The sequence below is a fragment of the Branchiostoma floridae genome, chromosome 4, assembly GCF_000003815.2.
Source record: "Branchiostoma floridae strain S238N-H82 chromosome 4, Bfl_VNyyK, whole genome shotgun sequence".
In the NCBI taxonomy this organism is placed as follows: domain Eukaryota; kingdom Metazoa; phylum Chordata; class Leptocardii; order Amphioxiformes; family Branchiostomatidae; genus Branchiostoma; species Branchiostoma floridae.
This window is the reverse complement of record NC_049982.1, coordinates 12,920,529-12,947,656: the sequence shown is the minus strand read 5'-3', so window position 1 is coordinate 12,947,656 and position 27,128 is coordinate 12,920,529. Positions and strand designations below refer to the sequence as shown.

The window sequence follows — 27,128 nt, the reverse complement described above, 5'->3', positions numbered from 1 at the left end:
GAAACTTTAAAGTGAGGATAATATGTATCAAATCTTATTAAAATAGACAAAATAAATTGATATTTTCTAAATACTATTAAATATGTTATAAAAACTATTATTTTATTACTGATTTTTGTCTTTTTTACTTTTACTACGAATCTCTATGATCCTTGATGTTAACACTTTTGAAACAAAATGGTACACTCCAAAACAAAGATGGCAGCGCGCTGTCGAAAACTTTTTACCATGCTGTAAGTTTTTATTTGTTTTTACTTGCCGTCGGCTAGATTGTTCAGCTGGTAGTAGCTACACATTACTATGCTAATATGAGTATTTCAATGAAACATTGGATTTGATTCTTGTACGATAAAGCCTGACTTGGATGCTGTTTTTCTTGTTTCAGGATGAAGTTGCAACATGCGTACCATCACTTATCACTATGATGAAAACAGAGTACATCACCGCCCCAGTAACTGCATTAGCTTTTGCTGGGAATCTACTTCTCGCAGGTATCAAGTGCAAATTATGTGAAATTTCTTAATCCAACAAAAAGTAGCAACTAGTATTGAAAAGGAATCATTTGAATTGGCCTGCCATAACAAACAAACAAACTGGCATAAGTGTTAAGTTAAAGTGGCAAACAGCCAATGAAAAATTATAAGCCCTATTCACAGAGGTCTCTGACATGGCATCCGCCACAAACATTAGCTCCTCTAATAAAAACAACAGGAGCTAATTGACACATTTTTATGGATTTTGTATTAGCTTTGCCCTACCTTTGTTCTCTATTGGAACACATTTTCTTCAGCCTTGGCCCTGTGGCACGTTGGATACACCTGATCCCTCTATCTCAGAAGTTAAGCAATGTGTAGTCCGGTCAGTTCTAGGATAGATGACCAACCAAGGAAGACCGGATGCTGTAGCCTCACAAAGCATTCCACGAAATTGTCTTCCGGGAGGGATGTAAAACTTTTATGCATTCATAATTAGGGTATAATTTAACTAAAGACCAGTTCTCTCAGATCACTTCAGTGTCACTGATTAAAAATGGTGGATGCCAAATCATATCCAGTTGCTTGAGTAACTACTTTTTGGCTTAAATTTCAGGTAATTTGGTTGTAACACCAGGGTACAGGGGGTAAGATACACATTTTTGGTTCTATAAGTGGCCAACTTCAGAAGAATGAACTCTTCCAGCGCACTCCATGAACTTTGGAACAAACTTTTTAATACAGTAAAAATTTTGTAACTTCACTCTATTTTCTACATATTGCATGTAGGCTCAATTCTATATCCCATGGAATGTGTTCTGTTCAGGTGAGGGTCCATGTCTCCATCTATATGATGTCACATCTACAAAACACCTGCTGGAACAACATGTGCTGAAACATGCCAACATACATGGCATTAGAACAGGTAAGGCATTCTGATGAATGTTACTACAGATCCTCTCAGTGTTCTAGCCAGCTTTAGAATTTTTTCCATCCCCTGTATTTCAAACGGAAATTTTGTCAAGCGCCAGAGGCTTCCATGTGACGGTCCTAGGAGGGAAAATTTTGAAATCTAAGACCCTCTGAAACACTATTTCCTGCATTTTGAGGGGCATATTTTGCTGGATGTCTTCGCTGATCCTGGTCCAGTACTTGTTCGTTGGCACACAGTCGGGCTGTCTGCCTGTTAAATCCATCAATAGTTAAAACACATTTTCATCAATTTCATGTTCTGACTCTTTGGACAGATGGGGTGAAATTTTTGTCCCATCAAAATCTAAGCAGAATACAGGTCCTGGAGACAACCCTGACATAATCAGATCACTATAAGGCCATACAAATTTAATTGATTGGTTCACAGATTTGCTCGCTCCTATTTTTTTGAAAATCAAAAAAAAAAAAATTACGACTCAGCAAATTTTCACCATTAATGAAACCATTCACCAACTTTCTGGTGTAGCAAATTGGCCTTTATATCATAAGCTCCTTAAAATGTGGGTATTATTTATTATTGCAGTTATATTTTTCATTCATGAAGAATGGGACAAACATAAAAACTGACACTACTTTTGTAATTTTCAACGTGCAGGTGCTGTTACTGTACAGTAATAGTGTTTTCGTACTTTTTTCAAGCTGAAAACTTTTTATTCTTTATGTTTTGGATTAGCCCTTATCTCTACCCCAACCTTTTTACAATTTTTATTTTTTTTCACCCTGTTGCTCCATATTTTTTATGAAAAAATCCGTGAACCAAGAAATTAGATTGGTGTGGCCTAACAGTATTGTCATTGTATGTTTTCAGCAGTAGGTCGGCTTGGAGCGGACTGTTGGGACGTTGCATTATTTGGACAGAAAAGCCTGCAACTTGTCCAAATAAGATGCACTGAAAGTGCAATAAAGAGGTATGATATTTGTAGTTAGTATCTAGTATAGTTTCTCGTGAGACTGCTTTTTCTCCTATCCCTGAAGCATAATCTGCCATTGTACATTTCAGAATGATTTACTTTTGCTATATCATTGACTCTAAAATATGTTACATACAAATCTGTTTTACCATTAATTGCATTGAACTGTTGCTGTATATCATAGAATGAGACAGATATAAATTATGTAAATTTCAGAGAAGATGTCCTTGTGACACCAGTCAATCAGCTTGGAGACTGTGAAGTTCATGACTGGATTTGGGATGTCTGTTGGCTGCTTCCTCGCCAAACTAAGGGAATGGTGCAAGAAACATATCTTTACCTTGACATTATTGAATGGACATTATTGTCCTTTAGATCTGTTATTCTGGTTCAATTTGCTTTTGTTGTATGTGACTGCCCATTGGCAAGGACCAATTGAGCAACAAGAAGCTACTAGTATTTCTTATAGAAGTTCCTGTACTGTTGTTTTCAGGACATGAGACAGTTAGCCCTAGCCCTTGGTCACAACACTGTGGTCCTGTGGGATGCCGAGGCCCAGAGGAGCATCAGAGAGGTGCACTGTCAGGAGAAGTGTATTCTGTATCCTTTTGGTCCTGAAGAAGCTCCTGAGGAAACTATTAGAACTAGAAAGGCAACATTTTTAAAAAAAATGCAGGATGTTTGCGAAGGGAAAAGAAAGGAAAAATCGCAAGAAAAGAAACAACTGGTAGCAAGGCAACGAGGCATTGGCAAGCCCCCCTCCCCACACGGACCGTCCGACCGACCGTAACGCCCCGCACGTCTTTTGAGTGCAAGAAAAAAATTGAAAAAGGCATGTAAAACGAACGATGCCCTGTTTGCAAGATGAAAACGTTGTAAATACAAGATACATATCTAAAATAGGGAATTAAAAAAAAAGTGTCCCTGCGGGACTCAATCCTGCGCCCTGCGCCCTTCAGCGTGTGAGGCCGTATCACTCCCCACTATGCTACGTGGTTTGACACGATTCAGCACCGATTTTTTACCTTATAACGTTATGTTGCTCAAAGTGGCCCAGCCAGTTTCAATCCTGTGCGTTCATTGGTTTATTCGATGACAAGCATAGAGTGTCGGCCAATGGAAAAGCTGTATTTCACAGCCAAAGGCTTTGTCATCTGTGTTTTCATTGGATCCCGGTTTGAGCAAGCGTTTTGCTGATAGGTTCACATGTGACGTATCCCCGAGAAAACCCCTTTTATGGCCAATCAAAAAGCAGGAAACGTAGAGAGCTTGGTACAGCCCCAGCTTTTCCTGCGTTTTGGTAGAATATCTGCAGGAAAACTATATGTTTGCTGCTTCCGCAAACATAATTAAGGTTTAAAAAAAATTTTTTAGCTTAGAATCAGACATATTGTAGAGTAGAACTCACTACCACTAAGTACTGTAAGAGTTTTAACTGTTACTGTTAGATAGCTTCAAACAATGCTTACAGCTAGATGTCCAAAGATAGGTGTGGCATGTTATTCAGTGTGTCATATAACCAGCTGCTGCATGCTGGGCTACCTGTGTTGAAAATGCCTGTGTTGCACTGCCTGCACATGTGTGAAAGCAGGATGGTATATTGGCTGTATAACGTTAGATGCTGATTGATATTGTTTCAGGATTTTTTTATCAGACATCATGCAGTAAGAAGTCTGACTGTAGTGTACTGAAGTTGTAACAGTTTTAAAACATTATATTTAGTATTAGACCTTGACTCTCCTTGCCAGCTACTGTGCCCACTTTATTGGTACCTCCTGGTCTGACCTGGTGCTTGCTGCTGGTACTGTGTTCAGGGAGGTGGTATTGTGGAAGCCATGTGACCAGAAGGAGCACCAAGACTGTGTGTCCGTTTTACAGAGGATATCTGGACATCAGGTATGGTGATTGAATGAATTTACAAGACATGATGTCCTAAAGGTCTTCAAAGTTTTGTTGTTGTACCTTTATTCACAGGCCTTTCATTTTGATTTGGAATTACTTGATGTGTAATGATTAGGTTGCTTGACATAGACATTTGATAATAGTGCTCTTGTTTTATCTATTTTCCTTAAATAATGCATCTCCAAATTCAGTGGTATTTTCCCATGTGTATATTTTTTAGTTATTTATTTATTTTCTACTTTGTAGGGAAGAATGAATGATCTTTGATATTACAGCTGTTGATTAATTGCCTGTAAAACATTGTCCTGTCCCCCTTACTGCATGGTTGTTTGTTTTGTGTGGGCAGGGTGTCATATTTTCTGTGTGCTACCATCCCCCTACTGGGAGGCTGTGCACAGCATCTGATGACAGGAGTGTGCGGCTGTGGCAGGTGGCAGGGCTACAACAGGGGCTAGACACTGGAACAGGTGACCTGTCTTCCTTATGCCTCATCTCAAAACAGGGTTTCAAATAATTCTGACCACTCCAACTTGGTCAAGTTACATAATGGAAGCGTGTTAAATTGTGTTAATAGCAGTTAAATTCAAAATCAAAGTGTGGACTGTAATGTGACAATCATCAATCGATTTTAGTTGACAAATAACTAAGTAAAAGTTGAACTTGAATCTGTCATTCTGGTGTGTCTAGCTGCCTCTTACTGTGACCTCAAAAAACATTAATTTCATTGATAATTGTCAACAAATGTTACTTTTTTTCAGCTGTTGGACTCCCTACTGCTTGGCAGTTTGAGCTGGTGTTTGAAGTCTACGGCCACGGCTCCAGGGTGTGGGATGTGCAGTTAACACAGGATTATGTCATCAGTGTAGGAGAGGTGCATGGTTGTTATAATTACTTTGTAACTACATTGTTACGGTATTATAATACTGTTATCATTGTGTCTTTCTTGATCACAATAAGTGGTGTACACATGTATTTTGTTCTTACCAATGATCATTCTGCTTTAGGAATATTTCAATAGATTGCTTCTTTAAGATTGACATTTTAACTGCTCATATTCATAAAACATGCACTTCCAGGATGCACAGTGCATTGTGTGGAACATGCGAGGTGAAATAATCAAGACATTCAGAGGACATAAGGTAAGCTGAGCAATTCTGAATGAAGTTGAGCTGTGATTTCCAATACAAAAAAAATTGGACTTACCCAATGCAAATTTTCAACTGATCGACTCCAGTCTTTGTTTAGGAACTTGACAGTCCATTGCTTTTGTGACATCACATTATAACACACGGGACTCTTTGAGCAGTGGACCATAAGTTGCATAAAGTCGATGGTGCCCTCCGTCTCTGTTTAGAGATTGCAAAGCTCTGTTGTAAAGCTCTGATGTAGATGGCTTCTTTGAATCCTCTAGCAAAAAGGTCTGGGTCTGTGTTCAGGATTATCACTTTGTCCAAAGCGTCCAGGTAACTCTATATTATGTTGAGAAACTTCTGAAGATGTTTGACTTGGGCGTTTATGTTCGAGGAACCTGGTCTTAACTGATCTTTCAGTCTCTCCAATGTTGGTTTCTTTACATGGACCTTTGTTGTTTTGACCTTGGCACTGGCACACAACTGACACCACATTTACTCCCTTTGGGTTTTAAAACTTGGGTGCTACCAAGATTTGGGTAAGACTATTTTTTGTGTAGGAGTTGCAGTTCAAGTTAATCCAGAATGACTTCTTCTTACACAGATGGACTTACAAGTTAAACTGAGCTGTGAATGTTTGTAATGCTGTCAATGCTAGAATCTAGGCCTGCATTCAAGTTGTCACTCACTCACTCTCACTCACTATCCAGTTTATCAGAAATGAATATAAACCAACACTTAAGAAACCATGACTAAGACTGATATTTTATGGTGCTTACGAATAGCTACTAAGTTGGGATCACACTGGAATGCGTGACCTTGGAGGTGTTACTGCATTCTAAATTGAATTTTTGTTACCCTTGACTTTGTAATTATAAGCAAAGTGTATAAATATAAAAAAGTAAATAAATATGACTACAATGACAAAAAACACATTAAGTGTTTAAAGATTCGTTTTTCATCACTAGAATTCATTTAGTAGTCAAATCACTGGGCCACAGCACTGCTGCCAACATACATGTACACCAACTAAAGTCAGAACTAATTATAATATGCGTCAATGTAGGTTAGACATCCAGGTAATAAGATACGCCAAAAAATAGTTACTCAAGCAACTGGATGTGGTTTTGGAAACGGTCAGACGTTTCAACTGGAATACACCAGTTTTCGTCAGTGACACTGAAGTGATCTGGAAGAAACAGGTCTTTTATACCCTAACTATGAATGAAGACAATTTTATATGTCCAATAGGAAATGTTGTATTGTAAGACAATTTGAGGCTAAAGACAATATTGGATTCCAACAAAAGGAAATGCAAAGTCAAGCTGAAGACAATTTTGGATGTCAAGGGAAACAAAGCTAAGACACAGATAATGCAAATGAGTCAATTAGCTCCTGTTGTTTTGGTTACAGGAGCTAAGTGTTTGTTGGAGGGGTTGTAGTGCCAGATCCCAAGTACCAGATAGTTCAGTTCGAAGAGAGAGCCCCTTCCTGTTAAGGGTGGGATTGTATATTCTCTCATATATAGCCTCTCTGACTCCCCGTTCGAACCTGCGGGGTTTGCGGTCTAGGATATCGTGGATTGGAGATTGAAGGAGTGTCCCTGGTTGTGCTTTAGATGGTTGAAAATGGTAGAAGAGTAGCCGTTGGCACTGGGTTTGCATGTTCTTTGTACCTTGCCTTTAGTGGCCGACTGGTCTCGCCAATATACGTATTGTTACAGTTTATAATGTTGCAATTATAATGTGATGAATACAAATAAACAAATAATCTGCCCATTTCTTCCCTAGGAAGCCAAAAATGTTCTACTTACTTTCTGTCTTAAAATGCATTTCAAAAATAAGCTAAATAAAGATGGCAGAAGGCAGTCATACAATTGAGTTTTCAATTTCCATCAACTATATATATATATAGCCATTTCACGTCCTTTCATGTGCAATATCCACACTTTTGTCCTTAGGGAAATAGCATCTGGAGCTTGGCTGTCTCTGAGCAACAAGGGCTAGTGGTAAGGTCATTAATTTTTTTGCAACAATGATTTCATTGAATATAGTCGATTCCAAGTCAAATTGTCCGAGCAATTTTTTAAAGTGAAAGTTTTAACATGTCTGAACTCATTTTTATATGTTGGAAACTTTTGAAAATAAAGGTACAAATATGTATCGCTTTATTTGGAACATTTTCAAACATCAAATTTATTTTGCTGTTGAAGCATGTTTTTTTTTCCACTGTTCTCACTTGTAGCTATTGTAAGAAGCTGAACCTGCCCATGTATCAAACTGCATTCCTTGTTAAGCTACATGCATATTTTCACTTTTGAAATCTAGTCAGTTTTTCTTTTTTCCCTACTGGGGTGAAGTGAGGTATGAGAGCTGTCGTCAGGGCCATGGATCAGGGTTGGGCTGATTAAAGTTTCCATAGCCAACTTTCTTACTGACAAAGAGGAATCAAAAGTAGCATACTTCTTGGTCTTTAGTTGATAATTGTGCCAAGTTTCATATCTATTGGTCAATAAAAAAGCAGTCTACAAAAACCTCAACAAATGAAGTATTTGGCCATTATATATATATATATATATATATATATATATATATATAATTGAAACTGCCTGTAATATAGCCACTAACTCCATTCTAGCAGCTGTAAAAGAGGAACCATTGGGAGTTCAGAAATGAAAATTTGGATGCAATTTATAGAGACACTGGCACTATTATACAGGTAGACTGTCAGCTTCTTACAGTAGATGTAATTTCCAAGCAGATCCTACGGTAGCATAAAATAGTATCAAAAGCTGGCAGAGGAGTGAAGCCGGCTTAGGAGTGTGTTTCGCTACATGGCAAATGGACACCTCTTGGCTGACTACACTCCTTGGCCAGTTTGGTACTATCTTTACTATCATTGTAGGATCTGCTTGGAGATTACAGTAGATGTGAGTGGGACAGATCTACAGGAACTTATCTTCTGACAAGCTTCCAAGGGTGTGGTCATCTTGAAATCAACTCAGTTGCTCATTAAAATCTGAAAAAACTAATTGAGTCAATACCCCTTAATTGGTTGCAAAAGGTTGTTTCCTGTTACCCTGAAGGCAAGAGATTTACCTTCAACTCATTCGATGAAGAAATTAGCCTGTTATAAAACCGAGGGTATTACTTTGTGAAGTACCTTTGCAAGTCATCAAGGTTTACAAACAACACAGAGAACCAAATATTGCTAAAAGGAAGAAATAATAAACAGCTTACTTGTCATTAGACAGCAATTGGAAAAGCCTTCAGGGTGACAGGAAACAACTTTTTGCAATGGTACCAAATAAGGGCTATTGCCTGAGTGCATGTATGTTATCAAAGTCTGAAGATTTTGGTTTACTTTAGATCACTGTAATAAGAAATTGGACTACTTTTATGTACTTATCTCTCTTAGTTCTTGAGACTGTGTATGCAATTAGCCCTCGGGCATGATTTTGCAAATAAACAATATTTGTAATAAGAAAGACCAAAGGCATTTTATAATGTCCTTGGAAAGACGAAAAGATGCCCAAATGTTTGTCACAGATATGATAACATACCATACCATTTCATGGACAAGTAGTGAAAATTTCTATACAGGATTAGTAATGCCATCAGCAAAACCATTGATCATTAAGGAATTCATTAATGTATTAACACTGGTGACTAAGTAGTATTCAGACCAGCATTTAAAAAAAATTATTCACAATGCCTTGGATTTAGTTAAAATGCTCTAAAATGTTACTAAGGCTCGTCATCAATTTTCCTGGCCAGGCCACAGGAGGAGGGGACACCAGCACACGGCTGTGGGAACTTCCTGGCTCGGGCTTATGTCAAACAGGTCTGTACCTGTCCAGCATTTTTTTTTATTCTCCTGTCGATTCGACAGATGAGCAGGCAGACAGGCAATTTACCTGTTTGCCTGACCTGCACATGACTTTTTATGGTGAAGGAGGGGTGTGAATTTCTTCTCCACCCTCTTGTCTACTGGAGCACTATGTCTCACGTGGACAGAACTGTATGCCACATGTGAGACGGCTCCAGCAGATGCAGCTTTGTTGTTCGGAGTAACCGTTCCCTAGGAAGACTTCCGACCAAGGATGTAAGGGGTTTCTCCTACCCGACTCACGTAAGCGGGTGCGTCATGCTCAAACATGCCCCTAAGGCCTGTCTCATCCACATGGCCACAAAGGCCTGCCACTGCCATTAGCCGCAGCTAGATTCTCATTCACACTTGAGTCAAGTGAGGAAAGTCAAGGGCACAAGATCAGTGGCAAAGCGGGATTTGAACTCAGGACCTCTTGGGCCTGAGGCGAACGCGCTGCCAATTACACCACGCGGTCTATTGCGACAACATTTACACGATAGAAAAACACAGTTTGCTGTGAGCCTGCTCATGAGTTTGCTCAATGCATTACATACTCTGAGTTTGCTCATGTATTACACACAGGTAGTGTGATAGACGGAACGTATATTGACTTTCTCATGCTAGTGATATTAGATGAAAATTTTGCATTGAGACAAAATAGAACCTCAATGACCTGATTTTGGGACACCAAGCATGTCAGCATGATAGCTACTGGTACTAACGGATACAATGTAGGGCTATGGTGCAAGTATTAAGAAATTCACAAAAACTCATTTATGATAGTATTTCATTGAGGTTTGATATCTTTGATTTCTTGTTTGTAGTTATGAATTTCACAAGGAATTTTATGAAAAGTTGGATGGAAAAATTTCCTCAATTAATTAATGAATTTGTCCAATTGTTATTTGAAAGTAACATAATCTAAAAATTAATAGTTTTTGTAAAACATAGTCCAGTGCAGTGTAGAAAATAATTTGTGCCTTTGATCATTAATTTTCACATGCCCCAGGTATTAATGGGCAAATCAAAAACTCCATTTTGATATTTGGAAGTTCCAAGAAAGCAGGCCAGGGGCTTTACTTTGTAGTGAAATGACCTTTGAGACATCATCCACATCAAAGGTATATGCCTGCTAGCATTACCGGCTCACCACTTCAAAGCTTGTATTTGTTGAAAGAATATTACTAAGTTTTCCTGCTTACAAAGCCTTAGGCAATGAGCTTGGATAGCCTTGCTAATTGAAGATCTGAGACTGACAAACAGGTCCATGCTCAACTTATATCAAACAGAAGCTTAAGATTTGCTTCTTAATCCACAGACTGAGACACTTTGCAGGGGAACCATTTAACGGGGGCCGCCCTAAGACGGTTCCCGTCCTAAGACGGTACGGATTGTTTGCTGATCTTATTATCCATAAGTACACCGTGTTTGTTGCCACTGACTATGCTGATTACAAAGGTAAATAAACCAAGTCCATGCACACAGCTTTAATTTGCATTCCAAGTATACTTTAACATATTTACTTCATGTTTTTTAAAAACAGAATTCTAACAGTAATGTTGACAGTGCTGAATCACTGCGGTCACCGGCCTCTGCGTATTGGCGGCTCGTGTCGCTAACTATACGAACTCGTCCAAGCAGTCACACAAGTGCCATGATACACATAAATAAAGCTCCATAAAACACTATGGATATGGGTCTTCAAATGTTTATTGAGTAGAAAAGCAACCAAAAGGAAGCGACATAAACATTGCCACCATTGTACTCCCAAGGGAGTGTGGCCGTGAAGGTGGCAGACAAGAGAACGCTCCAAAGATTTATTTGACTGTAACAAATGATTCGTGCTGTCTATGAAAATAAGACTTGATAGAGAGATGTATATGATATTTTCATATAATCACACAGAGTTTTGTTGATGTTGGCGGTGTCGTTTTTTCGTAATGGTTTTTTTAGTCGGGCATTCACAATCAGTGCATTCAGCCCGTTGCCCGTGAAAACATCAGCTGGATTGTTCTAGGTACAGCCTTCCTCATATGAGACAGAAAGTACATACAGTCACGATTTTACTGTTAAAAGTAATCTAAAATATCATACTATTAATTTTTTTGTGTAATTAGATTTACCACTTACTTCTGAAGAGAGCAAAATGTAAAAAAGCGTACCGAGTTAGGCACACTGTCCAGCGTAGCACAAAATTGGAAGGTTACATACACGAAATTGAGCAGTGTTTGCCGCTTGTAACACGCAGCGCGAAAGGTTCATGAACCACATGAATGCATTTCTTATTCAATTATGTTGTTCAAATCTATGTGTAAAAAATTCAGTCATCAAACTTTGACCACTCTCAGGCAACTAGCGATGGAGCGCCATGAGTTTGAGCGCAAGAAAAAGCGTACCGTGTTGGGGCACCTCCCGTTATATGCATTAAATGTGATTTCTTCTCTAACATGGAAATCTACATTGACTTGTACAAGTGCTCCAGTAGAAGAGAGGGTGGAGAAGGAATTGCACACCCCTCCTTCACCATAAAAAGTCATGTGCAGGCCAGGCAAACAAGTGCCCGTTGCCTGCTCATCTGTGGAAAAATTGACAGGAGAATCTGAACCAATAAGTAGATTATCAAAAAAATCATGTATAATGTATTTATAACTGATCAAAGATTTATCTTTAATGAATTGAATTACTTTTCTTTCATAGAAGTAGTAGGGACATCTTCTACCCTGGACCTGCCGCTGTCTTTGGGAGACTTCCCAAGATCCCTGGTATCTTGTCTGGACCATTTATTCCTTGTAGTAACAGACCAAGGGTAAGGAAGCCTCACTTCCCGGTCAAATGTCTGCAGTTAGCCTGGTATTTGGTCTTTTTTGATTGAGATACTGTAAAGAAATAATGTTACTACTTATTATTAATTTAAGATACTGAATGATGCTCTTGCCTCTATGCATGAAAATGACATAAGATTTGTGACTTTTCTTGGATTACGGCAGCTGCCATATATGACAAAGCATACTTTCTTGATAGCCTGAAAACCTCTATACTTAAGTTATGGTGGTATGTTTTAAGGTAAAAAGTCATAAGAACGTCTACTTTGGTTGCTCGTAAACAGGATGGATATACAGCACAACTTCATGCTGCCTTTATCCTTTTTTATGTCAAGATCACTGTTTAGCTACAATACTACCACATGTCAATGGAGGTTGGTGCTGCAAGATCCCACCTACAGCTCCTACAGCCTACTGGAGGTGTCTGCTCAGGGAATGGTGGCAATGGGCAGTCTAGCAGGGACAATCAAAGTCTTCTTCATAAGTAAGGGCTTGTGTTGGTGGCCACATTTTTCTAGATTTTGTAGTAGTTTTTGTGTTCTCTTTCGATTATTCACAATCAAATCTGTGCGTCGTGAATTGATAAAACACCAAAGACGTGAGCCTGGGTGCCATGCTAGTGAGTTTTTCATAGCTGCCCAACTCACATTAAATCAAGTTTCTTGCAGAAGAGATTATGGGAGTCCTGAAAAACTAAACAGGATGGCAACCATTCTAAAATGGGCATAAGTGCTAATTACTGGTATGATAACATAAAGTTTAAGGAAAGAAGATTTTTCCAACAGTACCTTTAAAACCTTTCATGAAGACTACCAAAGGAAAAAAAGACAGCTTTCTCTTACAAACTTTTAAAACTGAATCATTCTTTTTTTACAGTAACAATCTCAAAGTCTTCCAACTGTTTTTGTCTTTCTGCATGACAGGTGCACCTAATGCATGCTGGGAAACTGAAGTGTATGATGGGAAGGTACTGAGCTTAACATGGATGGAGACACTGAAAGCAGAGACTGTCTCCTCACTTGGTCATCTCTTATCCTGTGGACCAAAGGGGGAGGTCGTAAGTACTGGTCAACTTTTATTTTACTCAGATGGATTGCTTAGATACATGCACAAGAGTGAAAAATCACATCGCACATAATGTGGCTCTTTGTATCAATTTTAAGTAAATTTAAATTTAAAATGGTTACAAATCAATACAGTTAGTTCAACAATAATTTTTTTCTGTAACATGTCAACATTTTTCTTCAACATTTCATCAATGATTTGAATTACAGATCTGGTGGACCACTCAGACTGGAGAAGAGGCAGGTATTGCTGTCCAGAAGACGGCCACTTTTGAGCTGCCCTACAGCAGACAGCGCTGGCTAACCTGTGCACTGCTGTCACAGAAGGACAGCACGCTTGTGTGTGGGGACAGGAGAGGGTCCCTGCATTGCTATAGGAAACAGGAAGGGGATGAGCCTACTCAGGTCAGAACTCTATAAGAGAACTCTATAAGCACTGACCAATAAAACTGTCACTGAAATGGTTCACATAAGAATTTGTTTAATAATATGATACCCACTAACTTGTAATTTTTTCATCTCGAAGAACAGCTACATTTTTTATTCATGTGACTTACAAGAAGACCCCATTAACCACCAGGATTCAGGAATCTGGATTCAAGCAGCAAGGTATTTGCGAATCTTGGTCTAAGTAATGTCAACGGGCCAAATCTAGCTCCTAGGGATTGATCCTGATCTGACAAATCCACCTCAGGGCTCTGAGGAGGGATTAATCCCAGACAGGATTAGTCCTTTAGAGCCTTGATCTCGATCGAACGTCATATCGAACAAATAGAACAAGATGGAACCCCCTATCTATTTCGAACACCTCCGTCAATAATAATAATCTTTATTGCAAATTCATGCCCGAGGGCTAATTGCATACAAAGTAAAGTAGTAGTGGTATACATAAACATAATTAACAAAGAAGGGAAATGATATTCATAGATAAATCAAAAGGGAATAACGTCTAAACTAAATCTATTTCCACCTAAGCTATTTGATGGGTTTGACTTCTTTTCCGTAAGCAGTGGAAGATGAATTGTCCAACATTTTCATATATAAAGGGGTTGGACGACTTAAGTAAGAAGATTGATTTTTGTTGGTCGGTAAGGTGATAAAAGCTTGGGTAAGTTTTACTGATTTTAAGGAAAAGTTTATTTCTTTCGTAACTGTAATGTGAACATTGACAAATGAAATGTAGTTCATCTTCCACTGCTTTCCCTGAACAATGATTACACGTAATAATAATAATAGCCCCAGTTGAACAGAAATGGACAAAGAAAAATGCTATGCTATTCTTTGTTGAAGACTACACCCACCGAGTATAGGTATTGTGGGAGCGAGAGCCACTGCATAGCATTACATTGTTGGTGGGCAGGATGAACGTGTAGTGCAGGGTATGTATAAGACACGGGACTGTGCACTGGCAGACTTTGTAGAAGTGTCCCATTATTTGGTGCGTAGTACATGTACAAGCTCCCTGTCCACGAGAATCCATTTTCAAATAGTGTGTAAGTTGGTCACTTGTAGCACTCCTTGCTTGTAGGCAACCTGTTTGAATCATAGTCTCAAGCTATAAGCTCTGTGTTTTGTTTTTCCAGCCATTTCAAACATTGATTGGTATCCATGGGAAGACAGGAGTGACCTCCCTGCAGATGTACAGGAGCCATGTGTACAGTACAGGCCGAGATGGGCACTACAGACAGTTTCAGCTGGGAGCAACAGGACTGCAACTTCTCAAGAACAACAGAGTCAGCATTTCTCTTGCCACTTCCTACTTTGCCTGCTATTAGGAGTTCACCTGTTGCAACATAAATTATCTTTTGGTATGATTTTTGCTTAGTACCAATGAATGCTTAAGGTAAAGTTCACCTGATAAGAGTGTGTCTTTACTTTTTCTATTTGTCCAGGTATACAAGGGCTTTGATTGGTTAGAGAAACTGACCTTTACTAAAGATGGAGAGGTGCTTGCCCTGGGATTCCACACTGTAAGATGTTTTACCAAAATGTTTCCAATATTTGAAAGGTACATAGTATTACATTGTACATGTCCCTAATGTAGATGTAGCATTATGTATTTCTTTCCTCCAACAGATGTAAATCACCTTTCATGTACCTGCTTGAGATAAATAATCATAATTTATATCCAGGTGCTTTTTACTTGACGTGTTGTACTAGCTTTATTCTTTTATCATCCATTTCAGAAAGAATATCTAGTTTGAAATTATACCTATTAGTAAACAATGTGCAGCACGGCAATGTAGAGTCCAATTTGTACTATTTTTGTCATGAACTTTAATCTATTTTGAGCTATGCCATGATGTGCATTTTTGACTTAAGCTATCATGTTCAAGATGCCCATACTTTGAAACCCAGTTCCACATTGTATACTGTGTCATTGGTATAAATCCAATGTTACAGTCCAATTTTGTGGTGTGGAGTCTGTCAGCCAACGAGCCCCTGCTGCAGGTACAGTGTGGGGGAGGGCACAGAGCATGGGGTATTCTCCCCAGCACCAGACAGGGGGCGCTCTTTGCCTACATTAAAGCTCGAGCCATTCAACTCATGAAGAGGCCCTCCATCTCAAGTAACAAAAGACTCATTCTGAAGGTTGGTGGTGACGTTAGTTTGTAGTTGAAAAGTAGTAAAGTAAGATTGGTTTATTGAGTACTAGTCACTTACAATACACAAAACCTCGCAGTCAACCATGATTACAGTATCTGAATTTTTGTGCTTGTGTTAACAAAATAACATCATTGCAAATTCTGTAAATAACAAGTATAATTGATTGAACTAAAATTATCTTTTTTTCAATCCAGTCTAGAAACTAACAACATTTTAATTGTATATGCACATGTTAACTACATGTACTCATGAACATATAATTACTTGCAAACTTAGCTCAGAGTTATGCATATATATAGAGAGAGGGAAGTTTTGATTTTTTAAGTTTTCACCAACTTCAAGATTGGGAAGAAATTTAATGACGAGGTATTCCTATTTCACTTTGATTCCATTTCAGGACAGTTTGCATGGTAGAGAAATAACCTGCTTGAAGTTCCTTGGCTGGGCATCAAACAATGAAGGTATTATCATCCTCACTTAATACATGCTAAGATGCGCATTGTACCCTGTCCTTTATGCAATGTACAATCATGTTTCATTTGTAAGTTATCATATTTTCTCAATTAAAGTATAGTAGGTGCTGCAAGTTGTTATCAAAGCTGGGATGCGTTAATTTCAAGTATTGGATAAATGAGAAAAAGACCTCAAATATGGCAAGGTCCTACAGTGCAATAAAGGATACTGAACTGTCACATTGTGTCTAATCTACTTTGACAATGAGTGATTAAATTTGTACCATGAGGTTAGTGATTCACAGAATCTGAGACTGAGCAGGGAATGCTTAGCCTAGCATTTTACAAATTTAAGGAAGAACATTCAATTTGTGTAGTCCTTGATTTATGAAAAATCATTGGAGGAATGGAGATTGAACACCCTAGATTTTAATTTATCCAGTTGAAAATGTGTTCAAGATTGGTGATACTTGGCTGAATCAGGTGTGCATGCTTAAATTAGGGAGCATTGTACGTAAATCGATAAAATTGCCATGGTATGAAGTAGCAAGGGTTTGAAAATAGATTTTTTTATTTCATTTCAGGTGCTCAACATGCCATTTGTGCAACATCAAGTGAAGATACAACCATCAACATTGTTGCCCTAAAGCGTATCCTTTCAGTTCTTGCATGGAAAGGTCATATCTACGGGAGTCATCAACTGACAGCAAGCCACAGTTTTTAAATATAAATGAAAGTCTTAATATGATTACAAATGTGAAAAAGAAGTTTCAGACATGGCAAAATGTGTGATCTTGTGGGCATTAAGTGTTTCATTGATTAGTTACTATCTTTCAATGTGAAATGATTTTGTCAGATATGGGTACTAAAAATAGGTACAGTAATGTGTGTGATCCTTTACTGGAATACAGATAAACCTGTATCTGATCTGGTAGTATTGGACACCATTCAGGACCACATTTCAAGTGTTCGATGTCTTGCAGTTTGTTCACAACACGCCACCTCAGGAGCCAGCCAGCATGCCAGCTCACCCAAACTCCTGTTCAGTGGTGGGGGCAGGGCACAGCTCAAGTGTTACAGGGTGTCTGTGTCTAGTCATGGTGACTCATCAGGTGGGGTAGACAAGGTAAAGCCATGCTATGAGGAAGATGGATCAAAACATCAAAACAGCAAGACCAACACACAGCAAGATGGACACCCTCCCAAAGTGTCCGTTAAAGAGACGTGTGAGCCACAAGGGTATGAAAGTGTGAACAGTCTGCTAGACACATCAGCAGGTGAATCTGGTCCAGGAAACAACAGGACGTTACAGCAGGAAAGCACTGATCACTCTTGTGATGTTCCTGATACTGAACTCACTACCTTTGATGGGCATCCTGCTGTAGAGTGCCACATTGAATATCTTGCATGCCACAATCTTGTAGAGAGGAGGAGGAGGAAGAAGAAATCTGGTGCAGCTCAGATTGAGGAAGAAGAAGAAGTAGAGATAAGGTACATGGCACTGACGGCATGGCAGGGCGGACAGGTAGATCCACATGCTGCACACCTGTTTTTTTTGGCAGCTGCTTGTTCAGATGGCTTCCTTAGGTGAGAAACACAGTCACTGTACAAATGCTGTTTCAGATGTAATATTACATGTACATAATTTTTACAGAGAAGTCTGCATTAACAAGTGTCCTAAGTCTTAGGAGTGTCCCATTTCATGTGAAAGTGTGAGATATTGGCTCCAATGTAACCACATAAGTCTGATGAAGATATGAAGCAATATTATGATACTGATTGTCCAGTAGTTGCCTGGCTCAGGTACAATGTATATAATGGGACCAGGATATGAGGACTAGCAGGACTTGCTTATCCTCATTTCAGGTACCCCAAGTATAGCTCCTTGGTTACATAGAGTGGTCTTATGTCAGGTCCTTCTTACCTCAAGAAAAATTAATTGCTATTGTCTGTCATGGTATGGTTAACTCTCTCTACTACGCTCTTAACTATGCGTCAAACTTTTCTTCAAGACAACAATCACTTTGGTACTGAGCAATTGGACATGTTTCATTCTACTGTACAACTGCAAACAATTAACATCTAGTGGAATGAAACTATGAACTTGTTTACAATCTTTTTTCCTTCTACTTCTAGATTATTTGTGTATGATGATAGACAAAGAAAGATTGAGCTGTTCTGTGTCAGTGACTTCCACCACCATTGTGTCCTCTCTGTGGACCACTTCTTCACAACAACAGCTGATGGAAGCACTCACACATATGTCATATCAGGGGCCACAGGTGAGTGGTGTTTTTGTTCTACATTGTACAAATTAAAATGTATGTGTCAAGGACTAATAACACATAAGGGACTAATGTCACATAAAGTGATAAACATAATTTTGTTTTTCTGTTGTATTTGTGTGCGCACACGTACATGTGTGGGTACAGTGGAAGTCACAGCTAAAGCTAAGTTTACCTAGTTGTCCACAGATTCTTATCAATAGTGCAGCTATTATATTCACATCAATAATGGTGCAGCTAATATTTTCATAATATTTTATGTATTTTAATCTTTTCATATTATCCGTGGTCCTCCTTAGTTATGACTATTTCAGAACTCCTTTAGACATATAAAAATCTAATGAGGTTGGCTAATTACATTGTCTATTTTGTTGTGGGGCTCTAGCTAAATAGTCAGAACATGTAACAAATCTTAATCATAACATAGAAAATATATATACTTTTCTCAGTATCTATCAATTACCAATAATTGTACTTTTTTTTACATTTCCCACCAGATGGACAGATTGCAGTGTGGAATGTGACACCTGTTTTGTTAGCTTCTCTCTCTTCTGATGACATCACAGCCCAAGAGACAAGAAATGTATCCCTGGGAGCAAGTGCTGAAGTAGCACAGCCATTGACAACAGAAGCAACAAAACACCAAGGTGGCATGGATCCCTCAACAAAAGACATGCAGGCTGCAGCCGCACCTGTTCTTAAGATGCAGGTAGATTCAGGTTGCCTCAGAAAGACTGGAGCGTCCAAAGTGAAGATGAATTCTCCTGATGTGTTACTGGAGAGCCATCAGTCAGGAGTGAATGCCATCAGCATATGGAGGGTAGATAGTGAGTACAAACCTCCTTTCAAACTCCACAGTCTGGCATTGCTAACTTTTTTGCGTTTCGTCGCCCTCTGGCATGGTTCAAGTTTTGAACTTTTATTCAGCCTGTCGGCCAAACTAGTTTCGCTATGTACAGCTTCTTCAGTGGCTAGAGGCTAAATGACACAAGTACAGTGAAGTTTGCACTTATATACCTTTCCAGTGCATTCTGCCCTGGTACATTTTGCACCTTAGATCCTAGGGGCAGGTTGCCCTGACCTTAAGTGACCTATGACCTATGACTTTATCTATTGTTCTAGAACAGTTACACATGTCATAAAAAGGTCTGTTTACACATTCGATATTCAAGAAGTAAGGGGTGCACTGATCCATCTTTTTCCGAGATGTTGTCTTCCCTCAGCTGTTTATCTTGCTCTGGCGTGTAGCTCTGGCTTCTCAGCATCTAGTGGGCTTTGGACAACTTGTGGATGACGTCCCCGTTCTTCCCTTTCTCGCTGGTGTGCCGGTGGGCAGTGATGGTAGTTTCGTGGCGCACTCGGTGGTATCTCAGTGTCTTCCTTGTGCTCGACTTGGCGGCGATGGTTTAGTCCAGCATGCGTCTTTGTAGAGGGCTCGTCTTGCTTCTCGGTGCTTTCTTGTGATGTACGGGATCATTCTGGGTCCGGAGTTCCAGATGATACTACAGCGAGGGTCCATCCGTTGAGAAGTATGCAGTATATAGTAGAGTAGATTCATCCCTCAAGCTACCGCGACATCTTGCACACTGCAGTCATCCCTCAGAAAGACATCTGGAGCCGCATGGTTCAAGTTTTGAACTTTTATTCAGCCTGTCGGCCAAACTAGTTTCGCTATGTACAGCTTCTTCAGTGGCTAGAGGCTAAATGACACAAGTACAGTGAAGTTTGCACTTATATACCTTTCCAGTGCATTCTGCCCTGGTACATGGAACGTTGTGAGGTAGGACATACTTTTTTTAGTAAATATTTAATCTTATATGCCCTATAGTTGCGTATAGGTAACACTAGTCCATCTGTATGTGTCTTCAGGTAAATGTAGATCGAGAATTATGTACCCTGGACGTCGGTGGTTTTACAAAAATAACTCGTTCGTGCATTAGGAGGTTAACCCTCCTTGGTTCGAGTTTAATACCGTACAAATATCATAGTCAGTGCATATAAACCCTGGCATCCAGAGCAGTTGTACCGACCCGCGCTCCGAGCTTTGCCCCCGGGCCTACCCTCCTGCTGGCCCGACAATCTACCCTGCCTCTCTCTCCGCTAGCCCACAAGGTCCGCTCGCCGGGCTAGCGAAGTGGGGCGGGGTAGTTTGTCGAGGCCAACGGGATTGTAGGCCCGAGGAAAGCTCGGGGCGCGCGCGGGCCGGTACAAATGCTCTCAGTCTGGGTATATAATTGGCGAAACGGAGTAAACTTGCGTCATTAATTATTTTAGCCTGTTGTTTACACAGTCTCTCGCTGACCTCTGTGTTTTGTACAAATTACTGTGGGAGGGGGGCGTATTGTTGTTTCTTCATGCACTTATCATAATAATAAGTTCTCCCAGATCCCTTCTGAATCATTCCTTTCTTCCTTTAGTTTAGTAAAGTAGATCCATTCAGACAGGTTGGAACTTCTTTTGCCCTTGTGTACAGTAATTTATCAAACCACTACTGAACTGCTGAAAGTATTTATTTATATTTAAGGAATTGTAAGTGATACTGCTATGCTGGTTATATATAATATATATATATGTGTATATGTAGTAGTAGTAGTAGTAGTAGTAGTAGTAGTAGTAGTAGTATCCAGTATGCGGGGTTCCCTGACGCAGGGGTTGGCAGCAGTCAGTCAGTCCTCACACAGCGCCTCCAAGCGACTCTGTCCAGCGGGTCCAGTCAGTGAGGCCGCACTTTTTCATGTCCTTTTATTCCAATATAGTAGAGGAATTTATACAAATTGTGTTGACATATTGTATGTAAACTTAAGTTCTCATTTTTTAATTTATTTTTAGCCTCAGGGCTGTAGATCAAGAATATGAGCGCTGGATGTAGCTAGTATTACTTTTTAGAAAAATATTAATCATAACATACGGTGGATTTTAAAAAAAAATGGCACTGCCTGCCAAGAAGTACCGGGGGTAGGTATGCTTTGAGATAAATTGCAAAACATTTGTGTTACAGTTGGGATCAGGGTTTGTGACGCAAGTTTGACTCCGTTTCATTTCACCAGATTAGCCTGTTTGGAAGTCAGCAACACACATTAATCAGCTTGATAGTGTATCATTGTGGAAATTTGCACCTCTAATCAAGCAGCTTCCCCCTCTGTATTTTAAGCTCCTTGCTCCAATCAATTCAGGCCACTTTTGAAATATTGAATATATTCAGTTGGCATCAGATGTCTAACATTTTCTTTCTTTGTCTTTCAGTAGTGACTGCTGCAGTCCTCAGCTGCCACAGAATTGAACCAAAACCTACTGAAAATCAAACTTTACAGTCAATTAGAAGAACAATTCACACTAATAAACATTTTACTCAAACTTCTGCTACTGCTTTTACTTCTACATTGTACACACACTAAACCAAATTAAACCTTGCCAAATATTGGTCATATAATTTGCAAAAACTTACACTGTTCAGCAAACACTGCACTTACAACTATCTTCTGCCATTGAGTGGACAGTGAACTTGCACTAATTATTACTAGACCATCTTCTGCCACAAAGCACTTTTACCAATCTCTGCCGCTAAACAGACTGGCACTTGTACTCATACCAGACTATCCTGCCACTAAGCAGACTGTGAACTTGAACTAATTACGAGACAATCCTCTGCCACCGAGCAGACTGTGCATTTGTACTAGCTTCTGCCACTGAGCAGACTGTGCACTTGTACTCATTACCAGACTATCCTGCCACTGAACAGACTGTGAACTTGAACTAATTACGAGACAATCCTCTGCATGCGGTACCCACTCAGCTGACCGCAGTATCCGGACCCCACCCGTGCATGCGGTACCCACTCAGCTGACCGCAGTATCCGGACCCCACCCGTGCATGTGGTACCCACTCAGCTGACTGTATTTCATCAAAATCCACCCGTGCATGCGGTACCCACGCAGCTGACCGCAGTATCCGGGCCCCACCCGTGCATGCGGTACCCACTCAGCTGACCACAGTATCCGGACCCCACCCGTGCATGCAGTACCCACTCAGCTGACCGCAGTATCCGGGCCCCACCCGTGCATGCGGTACCCACTCAGCTGACCACAGTATCCGGACCCCACCCGTGCATGCAGTACCCACTCAGCTGACCGCAGTATCCGGACCCCACCCGTGCATGCGGTACCCACTCAGCTGACCGCAGTATCCGGACCCCACCCGTGCATGCGGTACCCACTCAACATTACACACTCTAGTCACCACATTACCTCACATTTTACTTAAATATCTCAAAATTATAATGTCTTAAACTTTAAGACATACATGCCCGGGCTATGTCATAAAACACATGTCAGCCATTTACAGAACTCCAACACATTATGTCCACCTAATCTCCCTAACATCAATCAGTTATACCTGAATATGCCCTTGGAGTTTACTTCCTAATGTACATGTAGTGTCTGCCAGCACATAGCACAGCAATTCCACTTAATGTCTTTGTACCAATGGTGTATTTCCACCTCAAGAACGTCTGATTACCTTAAGTACTAGAGTAGAGTAGAGTAGAGTATCTATCTCACACAAACTTTTAATATGTCAAATCTCTTGCTCGTTTTCACATCAACCATATCTGTCTTTAACGTTATATATACAACACAGTAGAGAATCATATTGTATTGAGCAATTTCTAACTTACATCATTTGTGGACTACTCAATGATAATTGTGCTGAAAATGAGATCATGTGTATCGCAACTTCACAATTTTTGCCCTGCAACGTAGAACTAAGTTCCCCTTTTCATGCTAGACAATGTGAAGGCCATGTTTCTCACTTCATAAAATTTGATCAAAATAAAAGCATACATGTACAATCACACACTGTCCTTTGTCCCATTAATTTATGTGTAACTTTAATATATGGTCACTGCAACTCCTGACTTACAAGAGCATACGTTTCTCAAGATTCACATGATATTGAATACATTCAAGTTGTACATATACAATATATGTTGAATATATTTGTTTCACTCACTCTCTGCCATTAGTTTCCATAGTTTGCATCCATAATACAGTCTTATTTGCATACTCGGCACAATCCCCTGGTTCAGAACCGAGAGTGGATGTTTTTTCTTTTGAAATATTGAAGATAATATATAAATATTCTATTTATTTATTGATATTATATTTTTATATATCATTTTTTTATTATTTTAGTATTCATTTCACATATGCAAGGCCTTTGTCTTATGAACAGGACTTCATGAGGACTACCTGAGTATATTGATAGATTTTATAATGAACTTATTGTACATTTTAAAATAAAGTTGTAAGCCAAGACCCGCTATTAAACAGCACTCCTTTCCAAAATAACAATTTTTCTTATAGACGCAACAACCCTTGAGTGACTTTTTCTAACAGATTTTACTTCAAGAAAAAGACAGGTCACACTCATAAACGTAGACGAAACGCCAGCTTTTTTTAAAAGCACTTGTTTCAGTGTAGTCTTTTTTTTTAAAGCACACTGCTTATACTGGAGAGACACATGTCAAATCAAATCATTAACAAAGAATCCACTAAACACTTTTTTAAAACCAGTTTGCTCAGTGTAAGGCCAAGATCTAGAGACCTTTACTGGGCATTGATCTAATGGTAGCTACAGGTTACATGTTTTGAATAAGACTGGGATGGAATATTTTTGCCAACATTCAGAACAACAAAAACAGTCCCTTCCCCATTTAGGAGTGGCTTTTAACTCACTCACACAGGGAAGGACTTGAATGTTGTATTCAGGGCTCTAGCCAGCTTGATTTTTTTTTCCATCAGCCAATTCCCATTGTCGTGAAAACACTATTCCAGGAGGTAGAGAGACTGAATTGAGACCTTGAAAAACGGGTTTTAATGAGATTATCGTATGCGAAAGGGCACCGACACACATTGTCAACAATCATAACAATAGCAAAACAAACAGTGTATGGCTTTTACAACCGTGGACGGCGTCCCCAAGCCTCCTGTAGCTTCCACCAAGGAGCTTTTATCAGATTTTTGTCCGTCAAGGTTGACGGATTGGTTTTAAAATTTTCCGTCACACACAGCAAATTTCCGTCAATTGACGGAAACAGGGACGCTGGCTAGAGCCCTGGTTGTATTATTGACAAGTGTTGTACAAATGTATTATTGACAAGTTAGCCAAGCTTAACTCACATGACCTCCTGTACAGGTCACCATTATCTGGTTGCCAGTGGAGGGGATGACAACAGTCTTCAGATTACCCTCCTGTCTCTCCAAAAAGACACCCCAAACAAGCCTGTCATTGTTGCTACGGCAACCAGCTCTGCCCATGCTGCCCATGCAGCCACCATAACAGGTGTGTGCTTGTTCATTAACATGCCTGCCATGTGGTGTTGATATGTTCAAAAATTAAGAACAATTCTAGCAAAGTTATAATTGGAGGGTGTGTGAATATGTTGGTACATGAGCATGTCCATTTGCTGCTTTTTTTAAAAGCATATTTGAATGTATTTATGTCTTGATGTCTCATTGTAAATTATACAGTTTCCCCTTTTCTTCCCTCATTCTTCCTCACCCATCTCTTACATTTACATGTACGTATATATGAATTATCAATGAAAATGGCATTGTGCAATGTTGATAAAACACTTTTATAGATAACAATAATCACAGGCATATTGGCATTTTTTGTCCCTACAGATGTGCATATCGTAGATAGTTGTACCATTTTAACAGCTTCAGTGGACCAAAGGGTGAATATGTGGATGTACCAACTGATTTTAAAGCCAACAGCACAGGTAAGTGCAAGCTTTCAGTATAATTTTATTCCTCCATTGAAGCAAGTTTGTCTTCACTTTTGAGTTGGTGTTATAAGAATTGCTGTTGTCCCTTCATGTAGTTTTTATTGAGTTTTAATATTAGAAATTACAGATAGTTAAAATTTTGTTTTTGCTGCAGTGTCATCTGTCTTTCCTGCATGGGGAGTTCTGTCACATAGCTGACATTGCTGGGCTGGAGTGTTGGAATGATGGGTATGTAGAAAATATGTCACCATTATATTATAATTCATAGTCACCATATTCATTTTCGTGCATTATTAATTTCTCATCCATCTATTTGATATTAGACCTCATGGATGTCAAAATCAAAGTAAAAAATGAAAATGGATATAAAGTTTTGCTGTCCAAGCCGCTGTGTTAAACATATCACTTCAAAGAATCATTTTATCTGTTTACTTGACACAAAGACAATGTTTAGGGTCACTTGCATAATTTGTACATTTGTATATGCTATGTTGGATGCGGACAGTTCTTATATTTCTTGATACCACTCACTGTTATGAATCATATCAGAAAAATGAACGATATCTCAGTAACTATTATTTTTCTTTTTATCTATTAAAATTCACTGAATGAGGTCTGAGGTGTGTCCACAATAGGTTTCAGTATATCCTTTACAAGGCAGACTGTTTTTTTATTTACTTTCCAATGACATGCATGTGTGCCTCTTCCTTTCCCTCACAGATGTGGAGAACAGTACATGGCTGTGTGTGGGCATGGCATCCAGCTGCTCAGCTCTGCTCCTCTGTCATCTTAACATTTTACAATCAGTGGACTTTTAAGAAAACGTCTCAAGCTTAAGCATCTGTGATTGTTTTAAATGTACATGTAGATACGCTTCAAACTTTGCTATGAATAAAATCTAACCTGCTTACAAAATATCCTGATGGGAAGACATTTCTATTTTATAATATTAAAAATGTACATGGAATATATGTAGTCACTGTCCCCTTATGTGAAATATTATATGCTGCCTAACTGCCCTATCATGATAAAACTAAACAGCATTGTGCAAACTTATACGAATGTATGTGTGGGGGAGGGTAGTGTCCATCTGAATAATATCTACACAGATGTTGACAGGCATTTTGTAAAGGTAGCTAGGAAAAGTTCCCGAATGTGCCTCACACTGTCTGCTCAGAGATGACCCCGATTACACTCGAGTAAGCTTGAGCAGAGTGTCGGTATCCTCTTCTTATTGCGCAGGTGTCCATTCTGATTAAGGTCACTCAACTTTGATTGTTCTATTTTTGAAAATATTTGTTTCCTCTTCTCGGTAAATTTGAGCGCATAAAAATCCCCACAAAAACTAGGACACCAGCAAGGATGAGCCTCAGGGTACCTGATCACTCATAAACAATCGGTCATTCCTCTATCTGTGACCTTCACTGACTTGGGCAGAGTGTAGGTATCCTCTTCTTATTGCGCATGCGTACATTTAAATCAATTCCACTCACCTTTGATTGTTCTATGTTTGAAAGTATTTGTTTCCTCTTCTCGGTAAATTTGAGCACATAAAAATCCCCACAAAAACTAGGACACCAGCAAGGATGAGCCTCAGGGTACCTGATCACTCATAAACAATCGGTCATTCCTCTGTCTCTGCTTGAGTAAGCTTGAGCAGAGTGTCGGTATCTTCTTTTTGCGCATGCGTCCATTTCAATCAAGGCCACTCACCTTTGATTATTCTATTTTTTTAAATATTTGTTTCCTCTTCTCGGTAAATTTGAGCACATAAAAATCCCCACAAAAACTAGGACACCAGCACGGATGAGCCTCAGGGTACCTGATCACTC

At 39.4% G+C, this 27,128-nt stretch overlaps 1 protein-coding gene across 3 annotated transcripts; it reads left to right on the top strand.

Annotated features, from left to right (window-relative positions):
• Nucleotides 1-262: 262 nt before the first annotated feature.
• LOC118413518 (WD repeat-containing protein 6-like) lies at nt 263-26,263 on the top strand. 3 transcript variants are annotated; one of them, XM_035817006.1, is made up of 28 exons: nt 263-281; nt 386-491; nt 1,300-1,398; nt 2,278-2,374; nt 2,594-2,693; nt 2,868-2,977; nt 4,126-4,273; nt 4,626-4,746; nt 5,038-5,150; nt 5,356-5,418; nt 7,370-7,417; nt 9,186-9,252; nt 11,977-12,085; nt 12,437-12,585; nt 13,025-13,158; nt 13,376-13,570; nt 14,749-14,898; nt 15,058-15,135; nt 15,569-15,757; nt 16,170-16,233; nt 16,809-16,874; nt 17,136-17,811; nt 18,361-18,506; nt 19,007-19,336; nt 24,702-24,848; nt 25,193-25,290; nt 25,451-25,524; nt 26,017-26,263. In XM_035817006.1, exons 2-28 carry the CDS (start codon nt 422-424, stop codon nt 26,087-26,089), a joined length of 3,714 nt encoding a protein of 1,237 aa, XP_035672899.1. In that variant the 5' UTR covers nt 263-281; nt 386-421; the 3' UTR covers nt 26,090-26,263. The 3 variants fall into 3 exon arrangements, with proteins under 3 accessions (XP_035672899.1, XP_035672898.1, XP_035672900.1); XM_035817005.1 differs by having other exon boundaries at nt 2,275-2,374; XM_035817007.1 differs by lacking the exons at nt 263-281; nt 386-491; nt 1,300-1,398; nt 2,594-2,693 and having other exon boundaries at nt 2,287-2,374; nt 2,871-2,977.
• The last annotated feature ends 865 nt before the right edge of the window (nt 26,264-27,128 follow it).

Excerpts from the sequence above, each read along its gene's own strand:
- LOC118413518 (XM_035817005.1), top strand. The coding sequence starts at position 422 with ATGATGAAAACAGAGTACATCACCGCCCCAGTAACTGCATTAGCTTTT. Across the intron at positions 492-1,299 it reads TGGGAATCTACTTCTCGCAG|GTGAGGGTCCATGTCTCCAT; the intron begins GTATCAAGTGCA and ends TGTTCTGTTCAG. Across the intron at positions 1,399-2,274 it reads CATACATGGCATTAGAACAG|CAGTAGGTCGGCTTGGAGCG; the intron begins GTAAGGCATTCT and ends GTATGTTTTCAG.